We start from the raw sequence: 14,614 nt of genomic DNA on the forward strand, positions 1-14,614 counted from the left end.
AGCAGTTAAACCTAAAGGTGATTTGCTTTAATGACTTTCAAAGAGTGATGTGACTTCATGTCAACATCTCAACTCAGCAGTTACTAAATGTAAACTGAAGAGCAAAGGCAGGAATCGAGCTACCTGTCACAAAGTGGGGTGCAATAGCCTTTTGAAAGTTGCTCCATTTTGTAATTATAGGCCAAAATAAATAGATTGCGTTGAAAACTGCTCATTTCATTCACTTTATTCATGACATTTTTGTAGATCCGATCCATGATTTCCTAGTTGATATAAAAAGGAATACATTTAATACCAGAACTTGAATGCATTCCTAACAATGTGATATTAAAACTTATAATATTAAGATAGTTAATTGAATTACTGAACAAAAACCCCAAGATTTTAGGCTTTCCACAATCTGGTTCCAATCTCCCTTTCTTTTTCACATTACTGCACAAATTCTGTTAGCAACAAAGCCACACCATTCCCCTACTCAACAACTTCCAGTCACACCTTCCTACCTCTAGGATAAAATATCAACTAGTCTATTTGGCTTAGAATACCATGGCCTTAACCTACCTTTCCAGCCTCATTATAAATTATACTATAGATTAACTCCCTTCCCAAACTCTTTCAGTCTGACCAAAGCGGCCTTCTAATGATTTTTCACAAATAATACTTCCTCTTTCATCTCTGTGCCCTTTGTTCTGGTCATCCAATGCTGGACTTTATCATTCTTGCCTCTTAGAATAATCTTTATCTTCCCTCAAGGTTCATCTCTGGTACCACATCCCTCAGGCCACCTTCCAAGCTTGACTCTCCCAGTACAAATTATTCTCCTTCCTCAAATATTTCTGGAGACTTTGTTCAGGCACTCATTTACCCATCACTCTTTCTGCCCTGCATTATACGTAACTGTATACACAGAGGTCCCCTCCACACCTCCAAATTATAAAGCCCCTGTTTTTTCATCTCTGGATCCTAAGTGCTTAATCAAATTAACAAAATACTTGTTATTTATTATTGTAGTCATAATACTTATTACTTATTATTTGTTGTTGTCATTATGTGTTGGAGGAGGATTCAAACACACTAATGAAACAATTCTTGTCCTGGTGGAGCTTCTACTCCATTGGGAAGAAAGCAAGTATACTTTATAAGTGAATGTAAAATAGACAAAAAAATAAACACAAGGTAATGGGGGAGGGTGGTGTCAGGGAGATGCAGAAGACATCGACAACAGGGGGCTGGGATCAGAAGAGGCTGAGGTTGTCCAACAGTAGAAGCACCTGAGATGCTTTCTAAAGGAAATCAGTGATTTTAAGACAATGAGGTGTCAACCCATTCTGTGCCTGGGGACAACCTGTGCAAAGCCACAATGATGAGGGACCAAGTGCAACATGTGAGGAAGGGCAAGAAAGTCAGTTTGGCTGGACCACAGGGGGATTGAGGGAAAGTAAAGTATAAAAACATTTGGAAAGACAGGTTGAAAAGAGACTGTGAAGGACTTTAAATACCAAATGGAAGCATTTACATTTTATGCTGAAGGTGAAAGGAAACCCCTGAGGGTCACTGAGCAAGGGAGTGCCAAAGTCTGACTTATGCTTCTGGAAAATCACTTTAGCAACAATGTGGAGGAAAGATTAGGGTGATGACAGACCTGAGACAGGGCAATAATTAGCAGGTTTCTTGAAATAGTCCAGGTAAAAGTTGAGAAGGGTCTGAACTGGGGTTGCAGGAGATTTAAGAGATGTCATGAAATGAGAACTGACAAGACTGAGGCTAAGGAGTGAAGAAGGATTCTTAGGTTGTAAACCTGGGTGCCTGGAAGGATGCTGAAGTTATTGTCAGGAACAGGTTCAGAAAAAGTGATATATCTAGGGGGTGAAATAATAGGCCCATAATCAATGTTCACTAAATGAGCAAGATCTGAACATAGGTATAGGGCTAGCTTTGCAGAGGGTGAACACTCTACAGTTATGAGAATTTTTATTCTACTTATAAACTTTTTGCTAGTGAACCACTTTAGGAAAGGAAGAGTCAGTCAACCAACATTTATTAAGAAATTACTAAAAAACCCAGTCCCTGCACATAAGGAGCGAATAACCTAATGGGGGAGATGGCATGCGAACAGCTACGGTCAAACCAGATATACAAAGGACAAATTGTAGATAATCTCAGAGGGAAGGGAGCAGAATTAAGGAGGATCAGCAAAGCTTCCAGTAAAAAGTGGAATTTTAGCTGTAACTTGAGGAAAGCCAGGAGACAGAGATGAGGAGGGAGAGCATTCCAAGAATAGGGAACATCCAGAAAAAATGTCCCAAGTCAAGAGATGACTGATTGGGGTCTTGTTGGCAGAACAGAAAGAAGACCAGTGTCACTAGATTGAAGAGTACATGGAGAAGATTAAGGGTTTAAGAAGACTACAAAGGTAGGATGGAGCCAAGTTATGAAGGGCTTTAAAAGCCAAATAGAGAATTTTTATATTTGATCTTGGAAATTAATAAATAGAGAACCAATGGAGCTTACTGAATGGGGCAGGGGGAGGGGGAGGATGACATCATTAGGTTTGGATAGAAGATTTGAGACATGCAACATGGAAACAGGAAACAGCTGGAACAGGTTCAATTTTTAATGTTTGCTAATACTAGGGGGATTATCTCCTCCATTCAACCAATGAGAGGTGATTTAGAGGTGGGTCACAACAATGTATAAAATCAAAATTCAAAGATTAGTCTGGGTAGAAAGGACCTTAAGAGAGGAGAGCAATAAGGGGAAGCTGAGTTCGAGAAAAGTCTCATGATGCTGAGTCACAAGGTCAGAAAACAAAAGAATTTAACCTCTTGATTAGTTGTAAAGTTTGGAAACTCCTCTACTACAGAGAACCCTCCACCCTTTCTCCCATTACTATCCCCCTCTACGACCTTCAGTTCTGTTGAACGCCTACCCTCTGAAGCTGCCTGCCAGCCACAGTCTATATATATGGTAAAGAAACACAACCAAGAAACAAACAAGAAATTCTCTGGGTATTGGAGACAACTCCCTGGGATCCTACTGCCCATCCCTAACAATCTTTTCCATTCTCTGGATGCAAGGGGAAGGGGAAAAAATTGATGGGTTTGTAGTGAGATTTCTCTATCTCTAAGGAACCCGAAGGAAAATGCAGAGAGTGGTTGAGAAGACACAAACAGGAGACACCTGCCTCCTTCCTGCCGTACCAGCTGCATCCACACAGGCCCTTTTCTAGCCTCTGTGTACATGTTAAGGGAGGAATGGTTCAGTGGGTTTCAAGACTGCTACTTTTACAACGCCAGTGAGGGCACTAAGATGTAAGCTAAGAGTCTTCCTTCCTTCTCCCTTCTTGATTATGGTCATTCAGCTAACTCTCCTATTAAATACCATGAACAAAATTAAATGATTTGACTTTGAAACAGGAGACTGTTTCTACCTTTCCATATCCTGCTAAGCTACTAGCTAAAATTTCAGAGAATCAAGCAGATAATTATCAGCAAATAAATTATTAAGTAGAGGAACTGTAATGGCATAGAGAAATGGAAAGCAGGACTAGTTCTGGATTAATAAGATTAAAATAATAAAGAGGTTGCAGGCAATGTAGCCAAATTACCTACATAAGAACTAATAAATCAGAAGCAAAATATATACTAACCACTTTATCAATGACAACTTTGTAATATACAATAAGCAGTGACTATGTGAATATAATTTATTAAGTATATAAGAGGAAAAAAAAAAGACAAAGGAATGAGGGAAAAGCCCAAACTGATTCATCTAGTGTATGATTATGTGTGCTGAAAGAGTGAGCACAGCATTCTTACCGGAACAGCTGCCATTAGTGTTGGTCTCAACATGGATGTATCTCCTTTGCTTCCTCTTTTAATTTTTGTTGACTAAAAATGAAAAAAAAAAAATCATGCTCTACCATTTAAGAACTTAAAACCTCACCATATAACATGTTATAAATATGTATGCATTTTTCATTCCTCATTCCAAAGAAAACTACTCAAAAGGCACAGTTGAAAATAAATTATCATAATCCTAACTCTCAAAAATGTACTAAAATTAACAAACTATCTTTATGATTTGGGTTTAGTTAAGGAATACCTGATCTGCTAAAGTTTGTGGTGATGAATAGCCAATGCGGCATCCATGAGAAAGACAAACAAGCTCAGCACTTAATTCTAGAACATGGGCAAGAGGCAAATATCCAATATAGACATCTTCTTCTCTAAAAAGGAAAATGAGAATTCAGACAAGTACTTTACTGGCACTGAAAAAGGGAAAGCGAGTTAGGGATTCTAAAAACTAAATAAAAGATCCATCTATGCTTAAAGGACAGGTGCATCACAAAAATAAGGTAAAAATCTGTCAGATTTCATTAATATACTAAAACTGTCTTGACTGTTCCTCTTATCTAGATATTGTCACAGTTGAATAGTTTAATAAGTTATGTGTTCTAAAAAAATGACATTGCTATTTTTAAAATTTTTCAATTATTGTGAGAAAAATTCTAAAGAAATTTAAAATTTATATAAACATCCAGATAATGATTTCTGATATCCAGTAAACGGCAGTAGAAATAGCAGGTCTAATGTTTCATTTCTATGCCGTTTTTCAAACAGCACCATTTATTGGATCTTAAACTTTGAAGAAATAAGGTAACTATTTCCCTAGTCAAATGTAAAATGAACCAGCTGTTTACTGATCCTTAGGACATACCCCAGGCCTGGAATCCTTTCAGCCATCCCAGTTATACCAGCAATAATATTCAAATGAGAGATCATAACTCCCTTTGGAAGTCCTGTAGATCCACTTGTATACATGATTACAGCAATATCTGAGGGTGTGGGCCTGTTTTCAGGTGTATTTACTGCATAAAAAAAACACAATGTAGAAGAAAACATAAAAATCTAAGAAACTGAGCTCTCTCATCATATCACATAAACTTTGGTGAAATATTCAATTCTTCTGATATTTTTCAGTTGGTGTGCTAATAAAGACTCCTTTATTGACTCTAACATGCCCATACACATTTTTCCTGTCCTAGCTGTGTAAGTGCTTCCTCCCCCCATAGGCAGGTAGGTTGTGCAGCAGATACAGTGCTGGGCCATGACTCAGGGAGACTTGACCTTAGACATAGCTTAGTGTGTAATTCTGGGCAAGTCACTTCACTTCCGTCTGCCTCAGGACGGCACCGACCACTCACGGTTTTTGTGAAGATCAAATGAGATAGTAATTGTACAGCACTTATTCTGCACAGTGCCTAGCACTGAAGTGCTCTATCAGTGCTTCTTCCCTTGCTCCCATGTCCTCACTAGAAAGTGGGCTCCCTGAGTGGAGTGACTGTTTTTGCCTTTCTTTGTATCCATAGTAAGTGTTTAATAAATGCTTGCTGAATGATTCAACTTTTGATACTTTTTTTAAAAAAAGTTCATTTTCAAAACCTTCATTCATATTTAATTTTAGGAGGCAAAACTTCATCCACATAGAAAATCCTGAATAAACTGTTTTAAGCCTGAAAGAAATTCGTATATTCAATTAAAACAGGCAATCACCTAATAATGTATAATTCAAAAAAGTCATTGTTCCAAAGAAGTCAGAGTTCACATCTAATCTCAAGTCTTCACAAAATTTTTTTAAAGGTAATGTTCATCAGTGGCATCATAATTACCTGTGGAGAATCTGTATGGGTGGAAGATCTATGGTAAAATGGCTTAAATTTCACAGAAGGCCAGTGTCAAAAACAAAGCTATAACCCAGGCCCCTTGCTACAACTGATAGACAGCTAACTCAGAGGAATGTTTCCTTTTAAAAGACAAACAGGACTATTAATAATAATAATAGTAATAATAATAGCTTACATTTATATAGCGTTTACTACGTGCCAGACACTGGGCTAAGTGCTCTACAGTTATCGTCTCATCTAATCTTCACAACAATCCTGGGAAATAGGTGCTATTATTATCTCCATATTACAGATGAGGAAACTAAGGCAGAAAGAGTTAAAGTGACTCACCCAGGACCACTCAGCTAGTAAGTGTCTGAGGGCCATCTGAACTTGGGTCTTCATGCTACCAGGTCTGGCACTCTGTATCTACTGCACCACCTAGCTGACCCAATTGTAAAGAAAGCTTTGTTTATAGAATCTAGTGTTTTGAATATGGCCAAAGAAATATTTTAGTAATCTGATTATAGCCAACTCTCTAGAACATGTAACATATACCATTTTCTAGCACAACATTAAGAACTAGAGAGTATACAGAATATCCCGTATTAAGAACAGAGTTGTGCTATACATGTACTGAAGCTTTTTACATTTACTTTCTTAAACCATCAAGTAGAAATTCATCTTTCAACTGCTCTTAATACTGGTACCTCAGAAAAAAGTCCAGCACCTAAATATAACCACAACCATAAAACCTCCAAAACAGTTTAACAAAATAAAATGGACAAAATATATGGAAGCTAAGAATTGGAAATGTGTATACAGACAGACACATCCCTCTTATCCCTGGAGTCTGAAGTATTTTACTTAATTCGCTACCGAGAAGGAAGCTATCAGTTAAATTTCTCTTCTATACTCTAGGAAAAATGATTTCTTATAAATAACTTATTTTTATAAAATCCTATCACAATCAAATAAATTGGGTTGTCCTCTGGGATTCATTATAGATTTTGACCATGCATATATGTTGCCTCTACACTTAATGCTCTGCAAAATACATTCAGGGCACAATCAAGGTGCCTGGTTGGCCCAAGCTGAAAATAAAAAGAGAACTGGGTTTAAAGTAAAAAGAAATGAATATTTAGGAAGGGTGAGTAAAAGTAAGGGCTAGGGAACAAAGGTATCATCACTGAGCTGAGAGCCAGTTATGCTGAGTGGTTGAAAAGTAGGAAGACCAGCAGCAAGGAGCAGTAGAAGCATCAAGAAGCACCAGGATGACAAATGTAGTCCACACAAAGACAGATGAGACAGAGAGCTGTGGTGCTGGGAGATGGAGTGGAGAACATGGTAAAGGTAGAAGGGATACAAAGGCAGAAAAGAGAAACCACAGAAGACTAAAAAGGGGCGGGGGGGGGGGGAGGGAGGCAAATGGAAGAAGAGTCCAAAGGCAGAAGAGACAAGCAAGGAATGGAAAAGACAGGAGGGAAGAAATGGGGGGGAGAGAGAAGGGTGAGGGAGAGAAGTGGCACACAGACATGTAGGAGAACTGGGAGCAGATGGCACAAAGTAAGAGAGAGAAGGCTAAATATGAAGAGCAAAATGGATTGGCATGTGGTCACATGGCAGAAGGGACAAAGGAGATAAGGAAAGAGGAGAAGATGAGGGCAGAAGCCTCCATCCTCATGTCAATGGTGCCTAGCATTTAGACAACAAAGTAAGGTCTGGGTCAGAGGAGCAGGAAATTTTAGGAAAGGAGAGATACATGCTCCAAGAACATATAAATTAATGTCCATGTTTAGGGAATAAAAGCCCTAATGTGTAATCTCAACACATTATACATCTCTCCTAACCACCAAAAAGATGGTTCAATCTACCATCTACATGATCTAAAAAGAGGCAACCGAAAATTTCTTTCAAAATGTACTGTAAATAATACGAAATGAGAAGAGGCAACATTAAGAGATCAAAGTTGAAAATACAATTTGCTTAAAGATAGAAAAAAGAATCATATTAACCAAACTAATTAAAATCTATTGAACTGTAGTTATCACTAGGGCTTCAAATATGTAGCCCTCATTGTAGGGACTTTAAAAAAAAAAGAATTGATGAAATAAGCAGAAGAGAAAATCAGAAAAATTGCCTGCACTTAGGAAGTATGCTCAGGCTAATACTTAATTCACATATTTAGAAAAGACATTTTTTAAATGATGCACAGTTAACTCCCAGTTCTGTACAAAGGAATTTAGGCATCTTCAACATGTGGTCCAGGAACTTCTCTATCCCAAAGCTATTGGTTTCATTTTCTTGGTTTTTTTTTAATCAGGTTATCATTGTAGGTGGACCTATTATAAAAAGGGATACAAGACTTGACTTATGCTAGCAGTTTCCTATTCCAAACACGTTAAATTCTATTTGTATAAATGTTTTCTAATTCAAGAAATTTTCTCAACGAATCAGCATTATAAATAGTGGTTAAGTTCTCAGGCCAACCTTCAGAAGTCTATTTAACACATCACTGTAATAATAGCTACACTTCAACCACATCTAGCCACTATTTATTACATAGATGGGAAAAAGCATGCATTTGGGAATGCTAGGAACCTAAATCTTCCTCTCTCACAAGCTTTGGTGGGCAAAACATATAGTGCAAATGATCCAGGCCACAAATAATATCCAACAATTTTTGGATGTACATTCGTATCTAACCAGTATGAACACAGACAAATTTCATGAAATTTAAGTTACTGACTATTCAGGAATAATCAAAAAAGAAAAATTTGAAAAAAGAACGTAAAATTTTTTTGAAAAGATAATTTTGAATCAAAACTGTTTTTAAAATGCAATAATAGTAATTAATAATAATGTCTTTTTCTTCAAATAACTGTATAATAAAAGTGATGTCCAAAGGGAACATTCATGAGCACACTATACTAATAGGGTTCTATTACGACTAGAAATACTGTTGAAGGGAAATTAGTAAAATAGAGCATACCTGAGTTTGACTTTGCTCCCAAAGCCTGCACTGCTGCCATTGTGTGCACAATGACACCCTTGGGAAACTCGGACCAAGTTGTTGGCTTGCCATCCACAGTTATGATGTGGCGCAGCTGAGGAACTAGAGACACAATATCCTATGGAAATAGGCAGGGTTAAAAATAATCATCAATACTTCATGCAGTGTTCTACACTGAAAGGGCTAACTAATATATTATGAATAAATAAGGAATATATCAAATTTGTGTTTTCCCATGAAAATGGTCTAAAAATAGACCACAGACCTTAAAACTACTCTGTATTTTATATCAACAGATCTACAGATATTCACCTTTTTCTCAAGTAAAAAGGACAGCAACTCATGTTTAAATGTATTGATATATGGCAGGAATTTTGTATATATTCTCACCTAATCCTCAAAACAACTCTGTGAGGGAGGTGTTGCTGTCCCCATTTTACAGATGATAAAACTGAGAGTCTAGACCAACTACATCAATTGATACAATTTTTAAAATTTTACTATATTCTGCTATAATTTCTCCTGTATTTGTAAATGCACTTTAAATAAAAATAATTATAAGCAGATATTGCTTTTACATAAAAGTTTTCTTCCCACCATCTTGATTTTATCTTGCTCATAAAAAAAAAAATACTCTGTCAAATTGACAGGTTGGTACTTTGATTTGTGTGCAAATTCTAGTCCTTTTAGTCAATCAAACAACCAGCATTTACTAAATCCCTAATACATAAGCTCCATGGATAAAAAACAGACATGAAACACTCACTGCCATAAGGAACTTAACATTCTATTGGGGGAAAACAATAACTATACATTTAAGACTACACAAACTACATAAAAAGGAAATACAAGGCAATTTCAAGGAGAGGTACTTACTAGAAGGGAATACAAAAAGTTCAAGAAAGAGGTGGCCCTCCATCTGAACCCTGAAGGACAATAGCGTCTCTAAAAACACAAGGCGGGAGAGGGAGACAATCTATGCTAATAAAGAGAAAAGGGAGGTAGAATGCTGTGAATGAACAAGAGCAAGGCCAGTTTGGCTGGACCATGGAATGCCTGATGGGTAATAATGTAATAAAACTAGGAGAGTAGGTTGGAGCCAGGCTGTGATGGACTTTAAATGACAGAGAAATTTTCATTTGATCCTAGAGTTAGCAAGGAATTGCTGGAGTTTATTGAGTAAGGTATGACAGGGTCAGAACTGTATTTTAGGAATCACTTTGCAAGCTGTGTGGAGAACAGGCTGGAGGAGGGAAAAATCCTAAGGAAAAGAAACCAATCAAGAAGAAGATTATAATGGTACAGATAAACTTAACCCGAGTTACTGTAAGAATGGCTGTACCTTCAACAGAAACAGATAAGTCTGGAAGAGGGGCGAGTTTAAGGGAAAAGGCAATGAGTTCTGTTAGGACATACCTAGTTTGAAATACCAATATGACATTCAGTTGAAAATGAACAATATGGAATTGGTGATTTGGATCTAGAGCTCAGGTGAGACAAGAGCTGGATATAGAAATTGGGATATTACGATGACTGAATCCACAGGACATTAAGTGATCTGTAGTAAGTGTTTAAGACAGGACTCCTAGGACCACAGGATCATAGATTTGGATATGGAAGGAACCTCAGAAATCATCAGCAAGTCCAACCCCCTCTAGGGGACTCTTGAGATGAAGGGAATGCAAAATGAATCCAATGCTCCTGGTTCCTGCAAGGAAGATCACTTAGGCAGCTACAGGGAAGGCAGATTGGAGCAGGGAGACGTGAGGCAGGAAGACCCTCAGAAGGCTACTGACAGCCAAAGAACAAAAAATGCTAAGGCATATGGCAACAGAGTAAGTGCAAATATGGTGAAGGTAGAAACAAGATGGGGAAACTGGATGAGGGGTGAGAGTGAGCAATTACAGGTGATATCCAGGTTTTGAGCCTGGGTGACTAAGAGTATGGTGGTGCTCTAAAGAGTAATAGCAAAGTTTGAAAAGGAAGAGGTTTTCTGGAGGGAAGATAATTCATTCTGAATTGGGCATGTTAAGTTTGAGATGTCCAGGAGGTGATGTGAGACTGGAGCTTAAGGAAATTAGGATTGGATACACTGATCTGAAAAGTCTTCCGCAGAAAATGATAAGTAAACCATGGGTGCTGATAAGATCACCCAGAAAAATAGCACAGAGAGAAGAAAGCCTTGGAGGAAACCTAGTATTATTGGGTATGACCTGGATGAAGAGACAAAGGATCCTTTACTCATCTAGCAAGGGATAAGCACAACAAAAGCTATCACATATTGATCTTCAGTTTTCCCACAAATACTTAGCACATTAGATATAATTATAAAAAAAGCTGCATTTCCTACCTTCAATTTTGTTTGCAATAGTTCTTTACTTGTAATGATGTTGGTTACCTCTGTTTCATTTAATCCATGAACAATTGCTGGACCTCCTAGAGTAGCGTATAGTGTAACAACTATAAGGAACAAAAAAGAAACACTAAAATTAAAACATAATGTGAATATTTAAGCATTTCACAACACTTGTTAATTGAAAGTAAAAAGAACCAGCTTCTGATAGTGAATCTTTATCATTAGGACCTATCAATCAAATAGCATTTGTTACACATTTACTACACCAGGCACCATTTCAATGGCTGAGAACACAAACATTTTAAATCAATTTGTTAAAAAAAAAAAAAGAACAAAAATAAAACCTACTTACATTTGAAAAATTTTAATTTGTACTCTGAAGAAAATTATGCTCACCACATACTTTCTTTCCTGCTCCCAATCACTGAAAATCTTCAAGATTTTCAATTTTCAAAATAGAACCACCTATTTTTGATTTCTCAGGTGTCTTACTTTGGATTATCTTCTATTAGAAAATAAACACAACCAATTTCTAAAATATAACCCCTTTTATTGGTATAGCATGGTATTAAATGCTATGACAGAAGTATAATTGAAGGCCCTGTCCACAAAGACCTCACGAAGCTTGTTTTGGGGAAATAAAGCATAAACACACTTGAAGTAGGTAATGATCCAAGCACCAAAATAAGTGGTGATGAACTGAGCACTGCAGCAATACAAGAAGAAAAGATCAATGTGGGTGATAGTAGTCAAAGAAGAATCATTAAAAGTGGCAGGACTAAAGCTGGCCTTTTGCATTGCCAAGTCCTTGAGAAAGCCATGCTTCATACCTCTACTTCCTTTCATCTCACTAGCTTCCAAATGCTTTGCATTCTGAGTCCCAAACGCATTCAAATAAAATTGCTATCCTCATGGTCAGCTGTTCTTTGTGCTCAAAAAGAACCAAAATGATACCACTCTGTCAGGATCAAGGTACAATGTGTCAGGCACAAATAGTCCATATTAACATTTGGAGTGGCGATCTCTCTAATTTGGCACATTTCCTTTCTTTTGAACTATAATTCTGCTTTGCTCTATAAGCAAAGCGCCCTCTCCTTGATGCATGCTGGATGGTCCTGTCCTAGTGTTTCACAATCAGTTCCAAAGTTCTTAAGAGAGACCTTGAGAGTATCCTCTTATCACTTCTTCTGACCTCTGGGTGACCACTAGCCTTGAGTTCTCCATAAAAAAGTGTTTTAGGCAAATGTACTTTTGGCATGCAAACAACATGGCCAAGCCATCATAGCTGTCCTCTTTGCTGCAGTAGATTTTGAATGCCTGGCAGTTCAGTTTGAGAAAGGACTTCAATATCTGATACCGTATCTTGCAGGAGATGTTTGGAATCTTCCTAAGCTAATTCAAATGGAAGCAATTCAGTTTCCTGGAATGGTGCTGGTAAACTGTCCAGATTTCACAGGCATACAACAAAGAGGTCAGTGCAACAGCTCTGTAAACCTTCAGTTTGATAGGCAGTCTCATACCTCTTCTCTCCCACAACTTTCCTTCAGAGGCTCTCAAACACTGAGCTGGCTCTGGCGATGCATACATCAACCTCATCATCTATGTATACATCTCTAGAAAGTATACTGCCAAGGGGAATGAACTTATCCACAACATTCAAAATTTTTCTATTTGCTGTAACCGATGGTTCCACGTATGGATGGTGGGGTTCTAGCCGGTGGAGAATGTCTTTTCTTTGTGCTGACTGTCAGGCCAAAATCAGCACAGACAGCAGACAATCGATCCATACTCTGTTGCCATCTAGCCTCAGAGGCTTCACTGAGTGCATAATCATCTGCAAACAAAAAAATCATGCACCAATTCTTCCTCCACTTTAGTCTTGGCATGTAGCTCTCTCAAGTTAAATGATATACCATCAGTGTAGTAACTGACCTTGATGCCATTTTCATTCTCATTGAAGGCATCTGACAGTATCAGTGAAAATATCACACTAAAGAAAAAAAAAAAAAAAGCATGGGAGAAGTACACAGCCTTACTTCACTCCACTAGTGACAGGAAAAGCATGAGAGCACTGTCCATTATCCAGAATCCATGCAAGCATGCTGTTGTGGAACTAGCATACAATACTGATGACCTTCTCTGGGCAACCAAATTTTGCCATGATCTTCCACAAGTCCTCACAACCAACAGCCTCATAGTTACCAATGATCTCAATTACTAAAATCTAATGACCATTTCTCAATCCTTATCATCTGACTTTTCTTTAGCCTTTGACAAAGTTGATCACCCTTCTTTTCCTCGATAATATCTCCTGTCTAGGTTTTCATAAAGCTGCTCTTTCTTGGTTCTTCTCTTTCCTGTCTGATCACTTCTTCTCATTCTCTTTTGCTGGATTTTCATCCAAGTCATGCTCAGAAACAGTTGGCATCCCTCTACAAGTCTGTCCTTGGTCCTGTCCTCTCCTGCCTGTACACTCTCACTTGGTAATCTCCTTAGGCCCCACAGGTTCAACTGTCATCTCTATAAAGATGATTCTCAGATCTTTAACTCAGTACTAACCTCTCTCTTGAACTCCAGTTTCACATCACCAATTGCTCTGGGATAACTCAAACTCAATGTCCCATAGAACTCTGAAGCTCAATATGTCCAATCCAGAACTCATTTGCTTGTTCCCCAAGCCATCTACCAAAGTTTCCTAGTGATTTTAAGGGCACCAACATAGTAACAGTTACCCAGCTAGCAGCCTCAGGGTCAGTCTTGGTTTGTCGCTTATACTTAAGCCCATAGGATCCAAAATCACCAATCTTTGTCATTTCCCCTAACAGCGCTACCAAGGTCCCCTTCTCTCCATTCACAAAGCTACCACCCTGGTGCAGGCCTACTTACTGGTCTCCCCACTCCATTCCATCTTCCACTCATCTGCTAAAGTGACTGATCCATGACAAAAGGACTACTTATGTCATTACAGCCATCCTTGAATATTCTCTTTTCTTGCTTACTACCAAAGAATCAAAATCCGTATAACCCTTTGAGTCTAACATCAAACAATCACCCTTCATTTGAAGGCTACCAGAAGGAAAAAGGCAGCTTTCCTACATTAAGACTAGTGACATCAAGATGGTTATTTTGCAATGTAGTAGCCTAAAAAAATGCTTGAAGTTTAAGCCACTTCTGGTGGGCTTTACTCTTAACTTTTCCCTCTTCTATTCTCTCACCTTTCTCATCTCTGCTCTATGCTTCCAATATCAAGGGCATGGAGGGTCAATAATGAGTGATATGATTTAAAGAAAAAATAATAACGAAGGTCACAAAAATTTTAAAATTGATTTGAACACTGCTCATCATATATAAACTGTTTCCAATAGTACCTCCTCTCAAACTATTCTTCTAATAATATCAGAAAAATGGTTTGTTCAGAGGCTATTCAGAAGAGAATCATATTCAAACTGTAATTAAAAAAATTGGGTTAGCCATTGAGTAGAAAGCATACTAATACTCAATTTGCTATCCTTGTAGACTATTAAAAGGAAGTAGGTCAATAGCTTCTTCTACACTCCCATACCAAGACACGTTTAAGAAA

At 37.8% G+C, this 14,614-nt stretch overlaps 1 protein-coding gene across 5 annotated transcripts in view; it reads right to left on the reverse strand.

Moving 5' to 3' along the window:
• Nucleotides 1-14,614, reverse strand: part of ACSL3 (acyl-CoA synthetase long chain family member 3) — an 83,919-nt gene that overhangs the window by 18,597 nt on the left and 50,708 nt on the right. For all 5 annotated transcript variants that reach the window (XM_036754096.1, XM_036754094.1, XM_036754092.1 and 2 more), the window contains 6 exons: nt 11,029-11,138; nt 8,658-8,796; nt 4,720-4,870; nt 4,105-4,228; nt 3,819-3,890; nt 124-263 (listed from right to left, as the gene is read on the reverse strand). In XM_036754096.1, coding sequence (XP_036609991.1) covers nt 124-263; nt 3,819-3,890; nt 4,105-4,228; nt 4,720-4,870; nt 8,658-8,796; nt 11,029-11,138 — 736 coding nt within the window. The remainder of the gene's footprint in view (nt 1-123; nt 264-3,818; nt 3,891-4,104; nt 4,229-4,719; nt 4,871-8,657; nt 8,797-11,028; nt 11,139-14,614) is intronic.

This window comes from Trichosurus vulpecula, chromosome 4 (assembly GCF_011100635.1).
Source record: "Trichosurus vulpecula isolate mTriVul1 chromosome 4, mTriVul1.pri, whole genome shotgun sequence".
Classification (NCBI taxonomy): domain Eukaryota; kingdom Metazoa; phylum Chordata; class Mammalia; order Diprotodontia; family Phalangeridae; genus Trichosurus; species Trichosurus vulpecula.